At 50.2% G+C, this 22,410-nt stretch overlaps 1 protein-coding gene across 1 annotated transcript in view; it reads right to left on the bottom strand.

The window, feature by feature from the left end:
* LOC104988023 (liprin-alpha-1-like) overlaps positions 1-21,824 on the bottom strand; it is a 34,477-nt gene extending 12,653 nt beyond the window's left edge. Inside the window, 16 exon segments of the mRNA XM_010839156.1 lie at positions 92-403; positions 915-1,141; positions 3,832-3,967; positions 6,727-6,806; positions 7,767-7,829; positions 9,096-9,219; positions 11,916-12,022; positions 14,499-14,630; positions 16,047-16,097; positions 17,941-18,162; positions 18,370-18,471; positions 18,845-18,919; positions 19,568-19,732; positions 20,416-20,458; positions 20,460-20,509; positions 21,708-21,824. Of these exon segments, the coding sequence (XP_010837458.1) occupies positions 92-403; positions 915-1,141; positions 3,832-3,967; positions 6,727-6,806; positions 7,767-7,829; positions 9,096-9,219; positions 11,916-12,022; positions 14,499-14,630; positions 16,047-16,097; positions 17,941-18,162; positions 18,370-18,471; positions 18,845-18,919; positions 19,568-19,732; positions 20,416-20,458; positions 20,460-20,509; positions 21,708-21,824 (2,006 nt within the window).
* Positions 21,825-22,410: the final 586 nt, after the last annotated feature.

Raw genomic sequence — 22,410 nt, 5'->3', positions numbered from 1 at the left:
ACAGGGAAAGACAATATTTCTGAGCTCGTCTGTGCTCAGACACGGCCCACAAAGCCGTCTGTCTTGGCGTCAAATGGGCAGGCGGCACCACCTGCGTTTGCTGGTTGTCCCGTTCACCCCCTGCCTTTCCCCCAGGCCCCCTGCACTCGGCTGACAGGAACAGGCGCCTCGGCCTGGGCTGATGTGACGAGAACAGTCTGAGCAGTAGCTCTGCCAGGTCCTGTGCAGGGTCACCAGCCTGCGGCCACTCTGAACGTGGACTTGGGACACGGGCATAGCTGTGCGGGTGTGGCACCAGGCAGGCCTTGGGGCCCCCAGCCACTCGGCTGCACCCAGACCCAAGGCCCCCTGCTCACCACGAGGCGGGCCTTTGGATTCTATCCCGTTTTGTAAATTGTTATAACTGCCAAGATGGTGTCTAAAGAAAACATCTTAAATATACTGATGAGATGAGAAAAACTCAAACACATGTCCTTGGACCACTGTCTTACAAAAGCCAATCTTCATACTGTATTAAGTTAAAAAGGAAAATGCAGATCTGAGTGGGAATTTGCCAACCCCAAAACCCCAGCTTTTCTGTTCCAGGTGGCTTTTCACCAGAACGTGGGAGGCTCCGAGGGACACAGGAGGGTGCACAGGCCACAGGGGACACCGCCTTGGCACCTCACACACCTAGGGGCTCAGAGCTGGTGGGGGGGGGACACCCCACAACACCCTCCCACAGAGTGCTGATACCACACCATGGACAGAATGCCCTGGCTGACCTAGCTCTATAATCAAGGGCAATCTCAAAACTGAAAATTCTTGAAGCAGACCTGAAGTCAGGTTTCTTACTATGGAACACTCAGACTTCCCTAGGAGAAGACAGTTCCTCAGAGAAACTGAGTTTCTGGGGAGCTGAGTTCGGGATCATCCACCGGATCTCTTCATTGATGGCGTCCAGCTGCTCCTGCAGCATCACAGTCAGAGTCTTGGCATTAGCCTGCCCACTGGGCGACAGCTGAGTGGCTGAGCTGAAGAGGGTGACCCTGTCGCCTTCGCTGTCAGACATGCCCTCGTCACTCTTGAATGCCTGGGCCACGTCGGCCAGCATGCTGGCTTGCTGCATGTGCTCCCAGTCCTGGTCCTTCAGGGTCTGCACCTGGGCATGAGAGGACCACGTCTCATCAGCGACATTCAGGGCAGCTCAAGTCTGTCAGGAACTGAACCCAATTTTACATGGAAGCCCTGACTGTGGATAAATGGGCCATGCTTATGAGACACTGCCATGTCTTAAACGAGCAGTACTGAAGAAACAGACAGGAGGAGAATCCAGTTCCTAGATGGCCTTGTCACACTCAGGTCTTAGCATGGATGGAAGGCAATCCTATGAAGTTATTCACAAGGGTGGGCTGATGGAGTCAGAGACAAAAACCAAAAATTAAAAAAAATACATCCATCCCTCCATCAGCCAGGCTGAAGGAAAATAAGAAAAAAGAATCCTTCAGCTCCACAGCAGCTGGGTCCCCCTGAGCAGTCATCACTGGCACTAGTTCACTGGGGAGTGCTGTCCTCACAGGCTCCCAGCCCTCCGTTTCCCAGGCTGGTCTGAACACCAACAGATAGGATCGAGCAGGGGCAGCCAGGGGACGGGAGGGCCAGCCCCGCTGCGGCTCTCCTCTCAGGGCATAGACCCTCGGGCTGTTCTGGGGGATGGCCCCTCACACTGCAAGGGTGGCTCTGTCATCAGAGACACATTGGAGAGTGCCTGCGGGGCCCTGCGCTGCCTTCCCGCTTTCACACCTCACATTCCTCTCTGCAAACCTCCCCTCTGCCACACTCTCAACCCAGGTCCTGCCTTCTTTTCCCAGATATGACCTCAAAGCAACTGAGGGGCATCCTTGAGGTGCTGGCTTGCTGGCTCCCTGTCCCCCATGGCCAGTGCCCTTGCCCCCTGTCTTCGTCATGACCCCGCCCCAGGGCTGGGCCACCCCCTTCGCTGGCTCCAGAATCACCTGCCATCATTCCTGCTCCGCTCCAGTGAACCAGCTGCCTATGGGTTCACCCCTATCAGCCCGGTCAGCATGTCCTCTCCCTTCTCTCGCCTTCCAATCGCACAACAGGAACCAGCAGATTCCTCCTCCAGGGCTCCCTGCAGCACCCACTGCAGGTCTCTGAAAGCTCCCTAGGAACGGCCTCTACTGTCCCCCTCCCTGCCCAGTTTCCAGCTCTCTGCAAGTAGGCAGTGTGCCCCGCCCTGCAGGGCAGCTCCCTGGGGTCTCGAGGAACCCATGTTATCAAGCCCCCTCCCCTGCTTGCCCTCCCCCACGCCCTCCCCAGCATGTCTCTCCCTGGGCTCCAGGCCCCACCTTCCCTGGGTTATTCCTTAGTCCCTTGTGCTCCTTCTCAACCTTGGAATGCGGGATGCCCCACAGCTCTACCCTTGTACCCCATCTCTCTTCACCAGCACCTGCCTGGTGACTTTACCATGCTCGTGCCTTTAAATGCCATTTGTATGCCCACGACCCCACGTCCACCCTGAGCTGAGTGAGTCCTCTCCCGGATGCAGGCCAGAACACTCAGCTGCTTTCCTGACACATCCCCTGGACACCCCATGGGCTCGTCCACCTCAACAGGGCTGAGGCCCGGCCCTTAGCTTCCCGCCCTGGCAGCCCTCCTCACCTCAGAAAATAGGCTCCGGCCTCAAGCTTTTCAGGCCTGAGCCTGGGGTCCTCCCTGATGTGGCCCGCTCTCTCCCTTGTCACCGCTAGTTGACACGACTCTTTTTCTATCTCCGAGTGGCTACTTCTCTTCCTGCCTCTGGGTCTCTGGTTCAAGGTCATCCTCCTGGTGTCACCTCGCTGGCCACCCTGTTCACACACGATCGTCCCTTCCTCCTCGGACAACTCGGGCACTCTGGTCTCCTTTCCCTGCCCATTACTGTCTGACAGGCTGTGTGGGTTTAAAAAGGGGTCCACAAATTCTTCCATCCTCCTCCCTTCAAGAGGCAGAAGGGGCAACTCACACTCAGCCCCTGAGCGAGGCAGGACTTCATAGCTCACTCTCACAAACAGAAGTGAATGTGTGGGGCTTTGAGACCTGGGCATGAAAGGCCCCAGGCTACACCCTGCGCTCCCGCTCTCAGAGGGTGTTCCGAGGAAAGCCAGGCCATGAAGAAGTCCACACGGCAGGGACCTGGGCCTGTCCCCAGCAGCCAGGTGAGTCTGAAAGCCTGCCATCCAGCCCTGGGGGGCCTTCCTGTGTCTGTGCCCTCAGGAGGCCCTGAACCAGGCCCGCCTGCTACAATGCACAGGAACTGTGGACTGTGAGCTGCTCACTGGGAAGTCACTAAGCTTTGCAATGATTCATTATGTAGCAGTGGATAAAGGACACACACGGTTTTTAATTCACTGCTGGAGTCCTACTTCTGACAATGTCTGGCCCAAACTAGCTGCTCACTGAATATGGAAGCTCAAAACACAGACATGTATGAAAAAAATACATGCCATGAATGAGGTGAAGATATAAAGGCACTTAAACTTCCAATGAGAATTCTTCTCACTATAAGCTGATGGATATGTGTATCCATTTACTTGTAGGACAATTTCAAAACTGTGCTAATTAGTACCATGCTGGGCCTCACAGTAGGCCACAAGTTATCAAAATTGGTTATTTTAAGAAAAAAAAAGCATGCCTTAAAAGTAAACTCTTAGCCAGAAAAAGGAAAATGGGAAGACGTAAAGTGACCTATCAATGCTTTGCTCCAAACCCATTTCAGGACCACAGTGTGAGGGGGCAGGTGCCTCAAAAGGTGCCCACCAGGGACGGGAAGGGGGCGGCGGGGGTCCTTGCCTTGGATAGCTTGTCACACAGCACTGCCAGCCGGCCTTTCTGGGGGCGCTGCAGCACCACCCCATTGCCGGAGGAGTCTGCTGGCCAGTCCGCCACAGGGAATCTGAGGTCTGGGGCGCTGCCCAAGTGGGGTCAGCTGAAACACATGGGAAAGAAGAGCGTTGTTAGAAGAAAAGAGAGTTCACTCTGTCAGTCAAGCCAGAGCCTGTCAATTTGGAAGATTGGCAATTTCACAGCAAAAGAGCCCCTGGAAGGGCACTGCCCTCCTGGCTCCAACAGCAACAGGCTGCCCACTGCCCCACAAACTCTCAAGGCTCAGCCCCACCAGCTGGAAAACTCCTGTATGTGGGGAAGGCAGCGCTGACGTGAGGGTGTGGAGCTGACTATGACATGATCAGCTGTCTGGGGTTGGGGCGTCCAGGGTCCCCCTGGAACCCACTCTCAGGTCCCAGGGTGGGGCCTGCACCTGCTCTGCTTTTTCTTTGGCACCCCACCTCCCTTCTGGCCCGCGCCTCCTCTGACCTCCCTCTCCTGCATGAAGTCCATGGATCACAATCACCTGTCTGCCTGGAACACTGTCTGCACTGCTCTCAGTGCTTCTAAAGGTGCCTCAGACAACTCAAAGCAGAAAGGCCTCGAACCCACAGCTCGGAGCTGAGCCACATTGGTGTCTCCCATTAAAGCAGAGGTGAGCGTGTCACCGGACTCTGGGCTGAACAAGGCTTAGCACAGATGCTCAGGCCCTGAGCACTAAGGCCTGGGCCTGCCAGTGCCAGGAACTCACTCAGCAGGGGCCTGCTGAGAGGCAGAGCGGCCCCCCCTTGACTGTGAGCCCTCTGCACTACAGGACCACCTGGGCTCTGCTCAGTCTTGTCTCTGGGAATAGGGTGGCGCCTTCACGTGCAGGAGTCCCTAAACCCGGGAGACAGAGCCCTCCTCCGAGGACAGGACACCCCATACGTCTGCAGAGCGGCCAAGGCCAACCACCAGCTCAGCCTGCTCGGGGTCACATGCTGCTCTGCTTGATGGTATTGAGAGGAAAACTGTGCTGCACAGGAGATGGAAGTCTGGAATCTCCCCGAGCCACGCTTGTCTTCCCTCTGGTCTCCCCTCCCTCCTGACGGAACCACTCCTTTCTCTGCTTCACTTCCACCCAAGGGCCTGAGGCCAGAGCACACTTGGGAATTGGGTAGGGGTACGACACAGTCCTGCCATGGACTGCAGACCCTCTTGGGTCTCTGAGGGCCACAGAGGCCTCTGGGTTGGGGTGCTCCCCTGCCCCCCACCCTGCGCCAACCATCATCTCCCAGTCCCCTCGCAGAATGCAGCCTCCATCTCTCTCCCCATCCTCACCCGAAGCTCTTTCCTCTGGAAGAAGGTCTCAGAGACAAGGTGACCAATTCCTCTGGGAGGTCCTACCAAATATGCCGTGCCTGCCCTGCCTGTGAGCCAGTTTTCAGTCCCCACTCCCTCCCTCCTGAGCCAGCATAGTGCCCCCCCCAACCCAGCCCACACTGCCTGTGAGCCCCACTCCAAGGCCCTACCTGTGCTGCTAAGTCACTGCCATGACCCCTCGAGAGCTGCCGCCTGGAGACACCCCTCCCTTGCACCAGCCACTGTGGGCCACTGTCTTCAGAGCACAGCAGCCCCTCCTGCCCCATGGCTGCTTCCTCTTCTCATTTCTCACTCTCACTGACACACAGGGGACTGGTGACCAGGCCCCAGGCTTCTCCATCTGAACCCCCTAACCGTGCCAGGCCTTGGGTCTGGGCACCAGCGCCCCCCTCCTTATCCAAACCCCCCAAGAGCAAGAGGCTGTGTCCAACTCCTCTTCCTCCACTATCTACACAGTCCTCCTCACACTCACCTCGTCCACCCCGGGAGCAGGGATTCTCCACCTCTGACAGCAACAGCCCTTCACCCTGGAGAAGCTCTGCCAGCAAATCTGGCCATGTCACCTATCCGTTCTTCAGGACATGTGCTCTCCTTGAACTCCACCTGCCGTGGTTTTGGACATAGGGCCAGTTTCTGGCTCGGCCTTTGTCTCAAATGATATCTCTAGAAGAAGGCTGGGTGGGGGCCCTGGACTGCGAGGATCCTCTAAGCATACAAAGAAATATGCGTATGGGCTCCAAACTGTCTCCTAACTCAGGATTCAAGCAGTAGTCAATTTCCTACAGGTGAATGAGTGTCACCAGTTAAGCACTTAATAACCTTTGCTAAAGTTTATCTCTCACTTGTGACCATTTTCCATGTAGAAGTCAAAGAAACATTTAAATACTTGATAAGAATTGCTGCCCCTATAACAATGAGTAAGAAAAAATCAGGATGCTCAGAAATCTGCTCACCTCATTCACAAGCCAGGTGATTCCTCCCACCGCAGCCAAAGGCAAGTCATGTCTCAGTCTCCAATCACGTAAAAAAGACTACACGTCCTTAACCTTCTGTGACTCTTCAGAAACATCATTGTCACAGTCTGTCAGGCCCCTCAAATGAATACACCCAAATATCAACTAGTCGGCCCCCCACTTCCAAACCTCCACCTGTGGTTTTGAGTTTTGTCAATACTGTGACCACCGCTGGAGAAGGAAATGGCAACCCACTCCAGTGTTCTTACCTGGAGAATCCCAGGGATGGCAGAGCCTGGTGGGCTGCCGTCTATGGGGTCGCACAGAGTCGGACACGACTGAAGTGACTTAGCAGTAACCACCACTCTCCCTGGTACCAAGTTCGACCCTAAGGAACAATGCTTGTCTCTTCCCTCTCACTGGCCATGAAGCTACAGGCTCCTTGAGGTGCGACCATGAGTGACACCCAGTCATACTGTCCACACACCAGACAGGCCCTTGTCTCACTCGACAGTGCTGAGAGGAGCTGCCCGGGGGAGTGGCCTACCCATGGTGGAGGGGAGCCCCTTGCAGTCTCGTCTGGTCCAGTTTGGCTCTCAGGGTTTCCAGGTTTAGAATCACCTGGTGCTACGAAACAGCAAATGACACAGCCTGCACCGCTTGCTTTCCAGACGTAAAATGACTTGCACCAAAATGTGCATAACAGGTTATGTTAGTAGTTATCAACTCTGAACATTTTAATTCTGAGAAAATGTTCTCTAAGAGTCCCATAGAAAATATAAACACTCAGAACATTAACAGTTATAAACCATAATGAATAGGAAGTTCCATCTCAGGTGTAGAAAAGGTTTCTCTGAAGGAAATATGGCAAGCCATTACAACAATGAAGTCTGTAGACAGAAGCTGGACTTGGGGCGGGGGTTCAGGTCAGGGACAGGACTCACTCTATTGCCCTCACTCCTCTCATTGCTTTAAACTGTCTCCCTGGAGCTCACCTGCATCCCTGGGCATTCCTCACATTCATTCCTCTACAGCCCAATTCACTTCCTCATGGGATAAAACAAGTCAAACCGGCCAAGTTTCCAAGTCACTTGACTCAACCTGGCAGCTCTGTGCTGTTGGCCACAGCAGTCACTCGCCTCATGCAGCCCTTGAGCACATGAGGCAGGCCGGTGCAAAGCTCGATGTGGAAATCACACAGAAGATTTCAAGACTCACGGTGAAAGAAGGACGTCAAGTAGCCCGTTGGTTTTTAGGAAATTTTAGATTGTGTATGTAGCTTGTATTATCTTTCTGACACACAGCACAGTCCACATGAAAGGCTCACGCTTTGTCTCAGCTTTGGGGTGAACCCAGAAAGGACTACTCAGAATTCTGAACCACACACAATGGCCACACACTCTAAATGCATCTATAATGCAAACACATTCAGTGTTCAAAACCAGAATGCTATACGTGTTACTGCAGTGGATTAGCCATAAGGAAAATGTCACTTGACTTCTGCTAAGCATCTGTATTGACTGTAACAACGAACCCAGCTCAATTTAGCTCTTAACAAATTTCTAAACGATTTAGAGATTTAAGTACCTTGTCGTTTTGCATTTCTTCTAATTGCCTTTTCACTTTTTCAACTTCCCATATGAGAGAATTCTGAAAAAGATACACACAGTGCTTTAGGGTCAATTCTTACAGATGCTGCGTGGACTGAGGGATGGCTACTCTTCTGTCTGAAAGCATAAAGCACATCCGGAGGAGGGGTGGACCTCATGCCCAGAGTGAAGTGCCGGCACTCGGCCAGATGACAACGTTTAACACTAACTTGTACACAGACAATCTCTTCCTTGCTTGACTGATATTCTAAATACCAGGAGGCCAGGTCCCTGGGTTAAGTGAAACTGCTTTATACTTGCTTTCAGCTTTTGCAGTTCAGTGGTCACTCAGGAAACTGGCACGTGTTTCACATGCCAAATTCAAATCTGAGACAAAACTATCCCTACCTCAGAGCCAGCCCACAGGTCAGGGTGAAGTGAGGGGACCACCCTGTGTGGTCTCTAGTGAGGTGTGTGTTTCATCTTGGGTTTTGTGGGGGGAAAATGTGCCACAGAACTTGTAGTGACCACTGGTCCGTCTCAGACAAGCGTTGCCCAAGCGCTGACCTCGGGGAAGGTTCTGGGCCTCATTCTGGGCCTCGTCTGCAGGGTACTGGTGCAGCTGGGACAGGTTTTCACCAGACCTGAACCAAAGCGTTGCCCACTGAGCTGCTCTGGTGGAGGTTCTCAGACATTTTCCAAAGCAAATGAAAAGAGAGAAGGCTGGAGTTGGAATATGAAAATGCTTGCTTTTACTTGCTTCAATCTTTTCTATCACATTATAAGAAAGATCCTGAACTAAACTTCTTGATTTGGCTGCATCGGGCCTCAGTTGCATCACAAAGGATTCCTTTGACGTGATTGCCATGTGGCACGTGGGATCTTAGCTCCCCAACCAGGGATTGAACCTGCGTCCCTGACCTTGCAAGGCAGACTCTCAGCCACTGGACTGCCAGCAAAGCCCCAGAAACAAACTTCTAAGAAAGAAACGAAGAGGTGAGGGTGGGCCTAGAAGAAAGTTCTAGCATGGCAGCTGGTAACACCAGGGCCATCAGTGGATCCAGCTCTCTGATGCTTTCTGTAAGGGTTGTGAGCACACATCTATGTGTGTTCCTTTACGCACTGCCTGTGGATGCTGTCACGCTTATTGACTAGCATGAAATGCTGTTACTCAATTATTCGTAACCAGTAAAGACATTCACTCTGGGGCCCTCTATGGGGACAGTTTTCCAACTCCTGTCCTAGAGATTTCCCCCACACACAGACCGGGCTGGGCCAGGCCAGGCCAGATGCACCTCTTTCTAAAGGGGCCATGGGGCTGGCTCACCCTATTTTCCAGAGCAGCCATTCTCTCCTTCATATGAAGCTGAAGCCTCTCATCTGATTCGGATAGAAGCTTATCCATGGTATCTGATAAGCGTTTATTGTGTTCTTCATTCATTTTTTTCTCTCTGCCTTGCCTAAAACAGGAAAAACAAAAACTCATAAACTTTAAGAGCGAAGTATGATCCTTCTTTTAAAAGCACCAGGGAACTGCGACGTGAGTGGTCTGTGCCCTGGTTCCCGAGGCGGTCCCCTCCCACGGCCACCTCTGGTGGGCTCTTGAGCATGACCAGAGCAGATGGGCAGGTGCAGAGGGAGGCAGGGACTTCACTTGTCAAAGGTCACTCCCAACACTTCTCTTTGGCAGAGCACCTGGGGGACCTTACTGTCACCAGCCATTACCTGTCGGAGGGGCTCGGGGAGCAAGCAGATTTACACTCAGAAACAAGCAGACTTTAAAGGGGATCAGCATACACACACATTGGTAGAGGAATTTCCCAGTATATAAACAGAAGCTTGAGTCTGGATTAAGGGGGTAAAACGAATTCAATTTATAAAGCAAAAGGTGAGAAAATTCATTTTGGGGAAAAAAGCCAGTGGAGATAGACTTTCACGTATTTTTCTTTACAAGCAACATTACTTGAATTCTTTGTAATGATTGCTGTTGTTCAGTCCCTCTGTCGTGTCTGACTCTTTGTGACCCCATGGACTGCAGCACGCCAGGCTTCTGTGTCCTTCACTATCTCCCAGAAGTTGCTCAAACTCATGTCCATTGAGTTAGTGATGCCATCCAACCATCTCGTCCTCTGTCGCACCTTCTCCTCCTGCCTTCAATCTGTCCCAGCATCAGGATCTTTTCCAATGTGTCAGTTCTTCACATCAGGTGGCCAAAGTATTGACCCTTCAGCCTCAGTATCAGTCCTTCCAATGAATACTCAGGACTGATTTCCTTTAGGATTGATTGGTTTGATCTCCACGCAGTCCAGGGGACTCTCAAGAGTCTTCGCCAACACCTCAGTTCAAAAGCATTGATTCTTTGGTGCTCAGCCTTCTTTATGGTCCAACTCTCACATCCATACATGACTACTGGAAAAACCACAGCTTTAACTAGGTATTCCTTTGATGGCAAAGTAATATCTCTGCTTTTTAATATGCTGTCTAGGTTGGTCATAGCTTTTCTTCCAATGATAATTCATATTCAGTTCAGTTCACTTGTTCAGTCATGTCTGACTATGTGACCCCATGGACTGCAGCATGCCAGGCTTCCCTGTCCATAATCAACTCCCAGAACTTGATCAAACTCATGTCCATTGAGTTGGTGATGCTGTCCAACCATCTCATCCTCTGTCATCCACTCTCTTCCTGCCTTTAATCTTTCCCAGCATCAGGGTCTTTTCCAATATGAAAATTCATGTTAAAAAACTGGAAATAATTACCTCAAACAATTTTTAAATGTAATAACAAAGTTGGCAAGTCTGTGTTTTATAAAATGAGCATCAACTTCAAGGTTTAAAAAGCTGTTTTAGGACCTACTATATAAAAAAAAAATGGAGAGAAGACAAAAGAATGATCTATTTGAGATTGGCTCTGTGTTAGAAATTGCTGAGACTAATTGGCAGGTCCATCTACTTTTGTGCATATTTGAAATTTTCCATTGCAATACATTTAAAAAGTTTATTTTCTGTTAAAACAGAGTCTTCTGCAGCAACACAATTTGAAAGCATCAATTCTTCAGTTCTCAGCCTTCTTTATGGTCCAACTCTCACACCCATACGCGACTACCGGAAAAACCATAGCTTTGACTATATGGACCTTTGTCAGCAAAGTAATGTCTCTGCTTTTCAATATGCTGTCTATGTTTGTCACAGCTTTCCAAGGAGCAAGCATTTTTTAATCTCATGGCTGCAGTCACCATCTGCAGTGATTTTTGAGCCCAAGGGAACAAAACCTGTCATAGCTTCCACAATAAGGCATCGGCATTCAAATATTTTTAAAGCAAAACAAAAGTTGACTTTGAATTGGCTTAGTCATAAACAGCATCCCGATCTCAACAGCCTCTGAGCAGAAGTTCTGAAAGTAAGGAAATGCACCCCTGATCGGGAGACATTGAGCTCTGTGCCTAAGTGGGGAGGGCATCTCACTGCAGGTCTCATGATGGGCGTCAGAACCACTGCCCCCTGGGAGCCCGCCTGTGAGGCTCTGCAGTCCAGGCCCAAGAACACAGGCATGGTGGGGACAGTACTGACACGTGAGGCTGGACCCGGGATCCCCACTCCATTTCCTGGATGGTCTGTATCTCTGTGTGGCCAACCCTTCTGGGAAACCTCTTTCAGGACTCGGTGATGCGAGCCTCCATCATCACCCTTTCCTGACGCACCTTCTGTCGCAGCACAACTATGGTTCTCCTCCTGCCTAGGAGCAGCCATTCAACACACACACACCGTGCTGGACCAGCAGTTTGGCATGTGGGACTCCAGTGCCATGTCCAAGGCAAGCAGGCTCCACACCTGGGTGCCATGCCTACAGTTTCATGGGCCCCGGGCTGGCACCCTCAGGTTTGTTTGAGGGGCAGTCGTGAGGTCCACCTGTATCCCAAGCAGATTCCCAGACTGGCTGGTCAGAGCAACAAGCAGCCTCTTTGAACGTGGGGACGCCCTGGCCCTTGCCCACTGCCTATGGGTGACCACCTCTGGCCCTGCTCCCGAGGAGGTGGGTGCCCGGATCAGCAGATGAGGCCACACACGCACACACTCAGTGGCACAGACGGGAGTGGTGGAGAAAGGCAGCGCTGGCCCCGCCCAAGCCGTGTCTCCTGCCCAGACACTGCCTCCCTGTCAGCAAATGCACCCGCTGCAGCTCCTTGTTCTTCTCCTCCAGTTGGGCCTCCATCTGGCACAGCCTCTCCTCAGTGCTGTTGTGTTTCTCTCCCGCCTGTTGGCAAAGAACAGCGTCAGCTCCACTCGCAAGGACCCTGTCCTGACAGCACGCGGGCTGTGACCGCAGGGGTGGCAAGCGGGCCATACTTTGTGCGGACCACGGGCCCTGGGTTTGCAGGGGGCACGCCCGCATGCCTGCTCACGCAGCCTGCATGGCTTTGTGTGTGACGCGTGGGTCACGGTGGGTGCTGGTGACCGGCTCGTGAGAGGAGATGTGCTCGCCCCCGCCCCGGGCCCCACACCCGTGGCCACTGTGCCCCTCCTCGGACTGCCTGTGGCAAGTCAGTGTGGGCAGCAGGCAGCGGCAAGCGTGGGATGTGCGAGGCACACGTTCTACCTTTCTAAACTGGGAGGTAAGTTCAAACCGTTTAGCCTCCTTAGTGGCAGAACTTCCAGAAGACAAAAGGTCGGATTACAAGGCCAACTGGGGACGGACAGCATAGATGCTGGGGGAGAGAAGAAACCAAGCCTTGAGAGGAAGATCACAGGCAGAAGGGCGACCCCTGGCTACCGGGGTCCAGCCCCGGATGGATCCAGGAATTACCTCAGGAGGACGGCGTCTGTGACTGAGAGAAATAGAGAAAGAGGTAAGGAAAACATTTTGCAGTTAAGAAAATAGAGGAGAGAAAGGAGGCTGATATTCCTTGGTTTATGCAGAAAGCCAATAAAGCCCCAGCACAGGACTTGCTCTGTTCACGTAGGCTGCAGGTGCCCTCTCGAATAGCGGAAGGTGCCCCACCTTAGGCACCTTCTCTAGTGGGTCTTAGAAGCCCAGGCAGGAAAGTGAACATGGTGGGCCCCTGCGCTCCAGGGAATCAGCCTGAAAAGGAAAAGGAAAGAGAAAGAATGACACAGGGAGACCAAGCTTCGGTGAGCAAGGCCCACACTTTACTTTCCAAAGTAGTTTTTATACCTTAAGTTGTGCATAGAGGATGATGGGAAGGGGGTGGTAGAGTCATGCAAGGTCAGCAGTCCTTGACCTTTATCGAAGCCAGGCTTTCTTTTTGCAAACTTATCATATGCAAAAGCTTTAGGTGATTTACATCATCTTCTGGCCAGGAGGCCTGTTAACATTTTATGACCCTTTCTTCAGAAAACTTATTTTTCTCTAAAGGTGATTATTCTAGTCAGGTGCCACCCTCTGAAAGCATTAGATAAAGTTGCATTCCTATAGGGCAAAAGTGTGGTGGGTTATAACAAGAAAAGAATTAACTCAAGGGTCCAAGGTTACAAACATTAAAGCTACTACTTACATTTCTATACACCAACTATATTAATCAATACACTCCCAGGGACACAGTAGGTAAGAGATATGGAAACTTGGCAGCAAGCATTAGCTCAACAAAAAAATCCTCTACTAGTTCTATTCCAACAATTTTAACTCTCTGAGAAGCTCTGCATTGTTAGAATATCTTAAGCTTCCTGAGCCTCTCGTGGGTGGGAGGCTGTGAATCTGAACAAACCTGTCAGGCAAGCTAGAAAGTCATCAGAGGGGTTTGAATTGAAACACTCCTATTATGCCCAGGAGAATTATTAACTAGAGCTCTAAATTGATTTTCTTACAGAGAAAAGTGATCAGGGATAGCCCCCTGTGAATGTCAGAGGAGTTGGTGAAAGTAAAACAGACAGATTCTGATTTTGGGGTAGATGCTCAGGCAGGTCCATGGGGTGCCCCTCGAGCTCTGACTTGCTTTGCCCATCAGAGCTCTCCCACATGACCTTGTCATGGGTGGGGATTCCCGTGCTGGCTCCTGGCACCTGGCAGCTCTTAGTGACCCTGCTCTGGGAGGGTCTGTGAGCACCCGACACAGCCAACTGGATGGCCCCTCAGCTGCTCACTGAGCTTCAGGCAACAATCCTGACAGCCACGCCAGCACAGGCCCAGCCCGACTCTCCATGCCCAGCCAGTGCCCACCGGCAGTGCGGGGCAACACCTTTCCTGTGAGAAGGACGGGATGGCTGGCTGGCTGCCAGTGGGGATGATGCCCCCAGCAGCGCCACATCCCCGGGATGCGTCCTCTCACCCACGGACTCCCGGGGATGGTGAGCTGGGAGTGGACCCCGGGTCTGCACGTGCCCCGCTGTGACTTCTTCAGCAAGTGTATGGATAAAGACTTAAAACTGTGTTCATTACAGAGCTATTTTGGCCATCTCTTAAACGAGAATGGGAGTTTTCTAGGTCTCTATCCTGCTAGGCTTTGAGTTGCTGACTCAAATCTGAGCAGCAGTGACTCAGAGCTGAAGCGTCCTGGGAACACACAGAACACAGGACAAAACTGGAGAGAAATTAAGGTAGGGATGACACAGAAGCAGGGGCTGCCTGACACTCAGGGAGTGCTCCCATCTCAGACGGGCAGCACGACCCCCGCATCTGAGCTCCTGTGCGGACTGAGCAGCACGGGCAGGGGCACAGTGGGACAGCACGGGAACAGGCCTTCCCTGCACCCGCCCCCCAGGGACCAGAGCAGCACCTTGGAGAGCGCAGCCACCCTCTGCGCCAGCTCAGCCTCCACCTTGGGCAGAGTCTCTGCCCTCCACAGCATCTGCTGCAGCTTCTCTACCAGCTCCAGGCACTCCTGCAACTGGAGGTTCTTATCCTCTGTCTACAAAGGGAGAGCAGAGAATCAAAACAGGCCAAGTGGTGTAGCCACTGTCGCTTTAAGTAAGCTGAGACAAAATCTAAATGCACGTGTCTACTGGATTTGTTCTGTTTTGGAAGCTGCATCAGGATAAATTTTCTCTCAGTGTTCCTGGGCTTGGTCTCAGTGAGCAGAACACCTCCTGCCACAGTATTTGCTTTTCCTAAACGTTCCCCAAATACGTCTTTAAAAAACAACAAAAAAAGTTCTTATATATTAAAGAAGATCAGTTTTCTATAGAATCTTATTCGTTCTTATTGACGAGTTAAGGGAAGAAGGGTTCACTACAGACCCTTCTTAAAACATCACCAGAATCATCATTTGAAGGGAACCCTACCGACTGCAGATGGCCATGGGTGTGTAAAGCCAAAATATGGCTTTCATCTTCTCTGAAATACAGACCTGATAAGAGCATGCCTGGTGAAATGCCAGTCAACTAACATTTGCAAATGCGTGATTATTCTTTTAACAGATTTCCTTACTCTTAAAAACTTTCAATGTAGAACATTTAGACAGATTCTTTTTTAAAAAAAGAAAAAAAAATTAAAGTATCTATAAGCTCAGGTTCCTGAGAGGTTAGCATTTGTTTCTAAGCAGCTTTCTTACTTTTTCTGTGTGCATATTACTCTATGTGCATACACAAACAATGATATGCTTTAAAACCCTCAGAAAACAATAGCATATGGTACGTAGTATTTTTTGATCTGCCTTTTACAGCCATTATTTTGTATATCGTAATGCTCTTAATTAGCATTCCACATCATACATTTCAATGGCTTTCTAGTATTTTATTTTTGTGGTGGGGACAATGATACACTTTGGCACACACCAGACTGACTCATTTTGTTTTGGAGAAGCCAGATTTGGTTTTCTTGGTTAAGTCCTGATTATCTGAGACCACATGGGAACAGGAGCGAGTAAGGCTCACCAAATCACAGGAAGTACAAACCCTAATCAGACCGGAGCTCTAACCCTGCCTTTTGTCACAGTGACCCCAGTTCCCAACAGGCAGCCAGCTGCTGTGAAGTTCCCTGCTGCTCTCTGCTCTTTCAGTAAAAAACGCTAACAAGCCAATAGATTCACGTTCAAGTAAAACAAGAGAGTCAGGTGTGGAATCCCATAAAATGGTTAAACCAAGTCCCAAATAATTTGAACCTGTAAGTTGCAGTCACCCCCAATTTTTCAAAAATGTATTTCCTTCCAGTATAGCTGATTTACCATGATGTACATCCACACTTTTGAACGCAATATTTTAGGGTCATAGGAACTTTACACTGGGATTTGATTTCCAACGTGGGGGTCACACGAAAAGGTCTTTACCTTCCTTCCTCAGTAATTCACTACTATAAAAGTCAGACAGAGTTCAGTAAAGGCCATTACCTGTCGATGCATAGAATCCTTATTTGCAATTTCATTTTCAAGTTTATCATTGATGTCGTCCTAAGTTTCAAATCAAACAAAGTTAACGTCCTCAAAATTAAAGTCCTAGACATGGCAGTTTTCTCAGACGTGAGCAAAAACGCGCCTACCTCAAAGGTCACATTTGCTACGATTGGCATCCATCTGTCTTAATGTTCTGTCCAGCCACTCGGTTTACCAAGCTTCTTTTCTACATAATAAACCCAAACAGCAAACAAAAAGTATACTAAACTACCCTGTTATTGCAAGAATTCCATGAGGAAAGGCATCTGGCATGAAGGCAGGACCTCTGTCTGCAACACCATACAGGCGGGCTTGACCCAGAACAGGGAGGGACCTTCAACAGATCCAATGGGGAGCTCTGAGGCTCATTTCCTCGGGTAAAAGTTGGAAAAATCTTATGCAATTTCCTCAGAATTAAACTAAGAATATTAACGAGTGGAAACAGAAGTCAAAGTGTAACACAACTGGAAGCAGCCTTCTCAAGCCTAGTTCTTAAAGCAGAGTTACACCACATGTATGAAACGATCAAACCAGGACCAGAACTTGCTGCTGGTGCAACTCCTGTCCGCTGGCTCAAAATCCATTTCAGGTCCCTCCCTGGTCACTAAGTAACCAATGTGGGCAAAGTCCTAACATTAAAAGTAAAAGGTCTTAAAAACGCTTTTTCCAGAATTCTGTATGTATTAAACTCTGCCACCTAATCTCCTGTTGCCAAAGAGTAGTGTGAACAGGTTATACAAACATGTGCAAATATTTCTGTTTTGAGTTCTCACACAGACTCACTCACACCAAGCTACTAAACAAGTACACCTGCTGTATTACGTTGGAGGGGTTCTCTCTGAGACGGTCTCACGGGGGAGGGGGAGCAGGGTGGGCACTGTCTGTCTGTGCACAGAGGAGAGGCGAGGCTCACAGGGGGAGGCCTGAGCCCCCAGCACTCTTCTGTTTTCACAGTGACCGCTAGGGAGTTTCTCATAAATCATGACACTCACAGACATGACCACAAGAACCATCATGATTCCACATGGTCACACAGCTTGGGCCTGAGGATCTGAGGGTGAGCAAATGCCACTCAACTTGTCTGACCACCAGTATCATTGTCACACATCCCTTCAAGGAACGGAACCTCAGAAAACTAAAGAAGATGGCCAGGCAAGCTGCCTCAGGAGAGCCCATGCAGCATGTTCCCATTTCTCCCTGTGGAGAACAGGCTCCACAGACGTCACCAGACTCACCTGAGTGAATCAGAAGGAAATTTCAGCATCATCAGGAACACATTCAACAGGCAGGTGGAGGGCGGGGATGAACCGGGAGACTGGGGTTGACATATATACAGTACTGATACTACACATAAAGTCAACGAGTAAGGACCTAGTGTACAGTACAGGGAGATTTACTTAGTGCTCTGTGGTGAAGTAAATGGGCAGGAAATCTAAAAGACAGGGAGATAGATAGATAGATAGATAGATAGATAGATAGATATGACTGATCCACTTTGCTGTACAGCAGAAGTTGACACAGCAGTGTAAAGCAACTATATGCCAATAAATGAATGAATGAATTTTAAAGAAAGGAACACACTGGGCCCCCTAGAACTTGTGGAAATGAGGAGTCCACACCCAGGGTGCAGCACAGCACCAGGGCTGCCCTCATGTTGGTCCACTGCCAACAGACCGCCTGGACCAGGCCTCTTCTACCCCAGAGACCTCCATGCAGAGGCAGGGAGGCAGCCAGTTGCGGTCTTGCCAGAGCTCTGCTCTTGCTCACACAGCCATCCCAAGGCTGAGATCACCGGGAGAACAAGGGACCCACATTCCACCTCAGGACAACAGACACGGCTGCCGTCACTCACTTTGCAGACATCCCACTGCAGTTTCGTGTTCACTTCCTTGGACTTGAGGAGGTCCTTCCTGGCCATGTCCACGTCCTCCTCCAGCTCTGTCACGTGGGCAGAGAGGGCCGCCAGGCGCTCCTTCATCTGGCTCTGCTCCTGCAACTGCTTGTCTATGACTTCCTAAAGCTCAATCACATTAGCCAGGTCTTCCTCGTGGCTTAGAGAGTCGTCGGAGGGTCTCTAAGGGGGAAACGAAGCCTTAGACAGCCTAGTTTTGGGAGGGAGGGAATACAGCACTTCCAGGCAATCAGTGAGGTCAAACTGGGAGCTCACAGGACCCTCATGGCCACTCAGACCTACATGGTGCATTGGTGAGAGGTCCCAACAGCCCTGCACAGACTGGATGGTAAGACAAGAACTAGACAGAGAGCGAGACCAAGGACTTGCCTTTCCACTGGAGCTTGGCATGTTTTCTTGCTTGTGATTTACATCAAGCACCCTGTCCGTTAGTATCTTTTCCTGGTTATTCTCCTCTTTAAGAATCATCTGCTAAAACCAAAAAATTGAATCAGAGTAAAGAAATAACTAAAGACAGCAAAACTCCTCCTGGAAAAACTCAACTCAAAACTGAAAACACAACATAAAAAGAAAATACATGGTGATGCTATCCATCTCGAATATAACCAGGTGATTAGAGTCCGAATTTGTCTTCTACTGGACAAAGGGGTACTTAAGAGATTCTGCAGCTCTGAGCCACAAGTCTAGTTTACTAGTCATTAAAATAACCCAGGTGGGCGGGGCCTCAATCAGAAAGACAAATAACATCTGATGCCCACCACTACAGTCTTCATTCTTTTTTTAAGTGAAAGGATACAAATGACAAACCCTTAACTGAAATTACACAATGACTGATCAAACTTACCTTTTTATGTGTGGCACCTAATTCTTCTTCTAACAAACTACACCTTTCAAGTGCTACTCGTAATCGCGTTCTCAACTCAAATAAAAGGGGCCGAGTCATTGTGTGTTGATGTGTGTATATACGTTAGTACACTTCTTACTGTATACTTACCCTAATAAATGGATACTGTCACAGAATACCTTTAATGTCTCTCATTGATCTTAACTTCAAGAAAATCTGCTTGTTAACAGCTTTAAATTCTAAGTTTGAGAGAACAAAATATTATCCTAAATTAATTCTATTACCCAGTTTTTAACTGCAAATTGATATCCAGAATATAATAAATCTTGAGACATTTATGCTAACTAATACTTTTTAACTGGGGGCCTCCCAGGTGGCTCAGTGGTAAAGAATCCGCCTGCCAATGCAAGAGGGCAGGTTCGACCCCTGGGTTGGGAAGATCCCCTGGAGTAGAAGATGGCCGCCCACTCCAGTATTCTTGCCTGGGAGGCCCCATGAAGAGAGGAGCGTGGTGGGCTACAGTCCACAGGGTCGCAAAGATTTGGACATGACTGAGCATGTATGCAGGCAACGATTTTTAACCATATAAAACTGACTTCTTACAGAAAAAATGTATATACAGGAATTCAAGAAGCTCAAAATCAACTAGTTACATAAATACATGCATTATCCACCTAACAAGGCAGCAAGTGTACAAATCCAGGACGGCCCGGTGGCTGGTACCTTCTCGTTCAGGGCCTTGTGGCACTCAAACAGCAATTTCAGCACCCTGAGCACCTCCATCTTGCTGGTCATGCCGGCTGGGGACTGAGCCTGCTGCTTGCCCACCGTCATCTGGTGGGAGGGCATGTACCGGGAAACCAGGCACTCCAGGTACTCCAGCAGAAGCTGCAGGGCAGGGCCAAAGGAGCACCTTCAACCTCATGCTCGAATTCAGGGCCAGTAACTCCTCTCAGCCTCATGCTATAGCCGGAAACATGCTAAGGCACATCGGAATCCCACCAGTTTAGTCTAAAGTTAGAGTGGACTTCCCCAGTGGCCCAGTAGTTAAGACTCCACACTTCTGCAGGGGTCATAGGTTTTAATCCCTGATTGGGGAACTAAGATCCCATACAAAGTGTAGCATGGACAAAAATGTAAGTTAAGAGAACTCCCCCCTCAAATGTACTAAAATTACATTAGCTCTCATCATAAATTTGAAGTGAGTTATGAGGACTTCCCTGGTGGCTCAGAGGATAAAGCGTCTGCCTGTAATGCAGGAGACTCGGGTTTGATCCCTGGGTTGGGAAGATCCCCTGGAGAAGGAAATGGCAACCCACTCCAGTATTCTTGCCTGGAGAATCCCATGGACAGAGGAGCCTGGCGGGTTACAGTCCACGGGGTTGCAAAGAGTAGGACACAACTGAGCAACTTCACACTCATAAGAACCACGAGCTGATCCACCCTGGTTTGCTCAGTGGGAAGATGTGAAAAATGACTTGAAAATCAGACGAAATTTAAAGACAGCAACACGGAGGCCAGTGGTGACCCCCGTGGGGCAAATGTCAACATGTGAGAATCCCCTTACTGACCCTGTTGTTGTTTCTTTCTGCTTTCAGCTCAGCAATTTCTTCTAAGAAGCTGCTCCCTGCATATTTTTAGTTCTTCAGTAGGAGTTAGAAACTCCTAGAAAACAGTTAAATGAGAAGCTAAATGCAAACATAAATTAAAAAGAGAGCGAGACTGTGAAGACTGACCTTGTCAAGTCTCTCCAGGCTCTACACAAAGTATCTCCTTGCCCCTCCAGAGAAGAGGGGGTCCACTGACCCCAAGACCACACAGACCACCACAACTCAGACCAGCCTTCAGCCTCCACCTCGACCGGGCAGGCATGTGGCAGGGGAGAACCCAGAATCCAAGCCTGCCTTCTCAAGACCCAAGGACATCTGAGAAACTTTCCAAAACATAAACCTAACAACAAAGTGGATAAAGAGATTCTTAAACGACACACAGACAAGTGAGCTAGAACCACTGGGGAGAGTGAAGAAAAAAAGGAAAGGTCTACAAGGCCACTAGGCTTTGGAGTGTTCCTCTGGGAAAAAGGTGGATGACACCCCAAGGCCATCTGTTAGCCTGACTCCACTGAAGTCACCCAGTCATTCAATCAACTGGTTAAAATGTTAAATTTATGTTGTATGTATTTTACCACAATTTGTGTGCACACAGGGCCATCCACATGGTGAACTTGCTCAAACTGAACCACACAGAGTCTTTCATTCTTCTATTCTTCTTTGCAGAAATAAAAAGATCCTGGGCTACATATCCCCTACTACATACTGAGTGTTCAGCACCCAGAACAGTGCCCAGCACTTGTAAGAGGCATGTGGTAGACATGTAAAGCTATGAGGGTGTATGTGATACACGTAAGCATTAGGCACCTGTCATTAAAATACTGGACACACTGGTCTGTGCTTTGTAAGATAGGAGACATTAATGGGCTTAACCTTTCTACTTCAAGGACTGACTCTCTAGCTCGATCCTCATGCCCCAGAGATTCCTCCAGCCAGTATATCCTTTCTTTGGAAGAAGGGAGACGTTAAGGGGCTTAGCCTTTCTGCTTCAAGGATTGACTCTATAGCTCAGTCCACGTGCCCCAGTGACTCCTCCAGCCAGTGTTTCCCTTCTTATGGGGCCCCTGCCCATCCTCCACACAGCACCTGCACAACCTCTTACAAGGTAAACCTGCTGGGGTCGATCCTGCCCGCTAAGGCCAAATCACCCTGGCCGGCAGGGCCCACAACCATGCTAACAAAATGAAACACAACCCCAACGCTTTGCCAGGTGAGGGCCAATCCGATGGGCCCAGCCCCCCGGCTGCTCTCACCTCAGGCCACTCTGCTTCCAGGACTTGAGCCAAGGCCATGTCTTTCCTCGTTTTGGCCTTTGCCTTGGGGTTGCAGCACTGGAATAATGCCCACAGGCGGGTCCTTCTGCGACCCATCCTTGCGGGTGGGGGCAGCCCCGCACTCGGGGGCAACCATTGTTTCACGGCAGGATACCTTGGCTCCCGAGCTATCAACACCAATCTCACACTACGACCATCACTCTCACACCCCACTCTCACATCCACCGCTCTCAGACACCACTCTCACACACACTGCTCTCACACTATGACCACTGCTCTCACACTATGACCACCAGCACCGCTGTCTCAAGGAGAAATGGCACGAAGGCTCTGCCTCCAGCACGTCTCCCAGGAGCCCAGAACCAGAACCCACTCAGTCACAAGGGGCTCCGTGGTAACAGGGGGGCTGGGCTCAGGCCCACCGTCAAGGGTGCAGAGAGGGGGGAGGGGCTGCCAAAAAGATGACAGGTGAGTGTGGGGTGTGGGAGAAGGAAGGCTGTGCCCACAGCTCAGGCCCCGTCAAACATGACTCTGCAAGGTACTGGGTCACAGTTGAACCAACCAGTATAAACTGCTTCAGAAACCACCACCCCAGGAATGAGCACATCTTCTAAGTGGGCTTCTGCCCCCTCTACCCCCAAACAAGCCTCCAGTGAGGCTACTGAAAGGGCACTCCTGAACT

This window comes from Bison bison, unplaced genomic scaffold (genome assembly GCF_000754665.1).
Source record: "Bison bison bison isolate TAMUID 2011002044 unplaced genomic scaffold, Bison_UMD1.0 scf7180017864113, whole genome shotgun sequence".
Lineage (NCBI taxonomy): Eukaryota > Metazoa > Chordata > Mammalia > Artiodactyla > Bovidae > Bison > Bison bison.
Note: the sequence above shows the minus strand (reverse complement) of the source record. Positions and strands in the feature narration are given on the sequence as shown.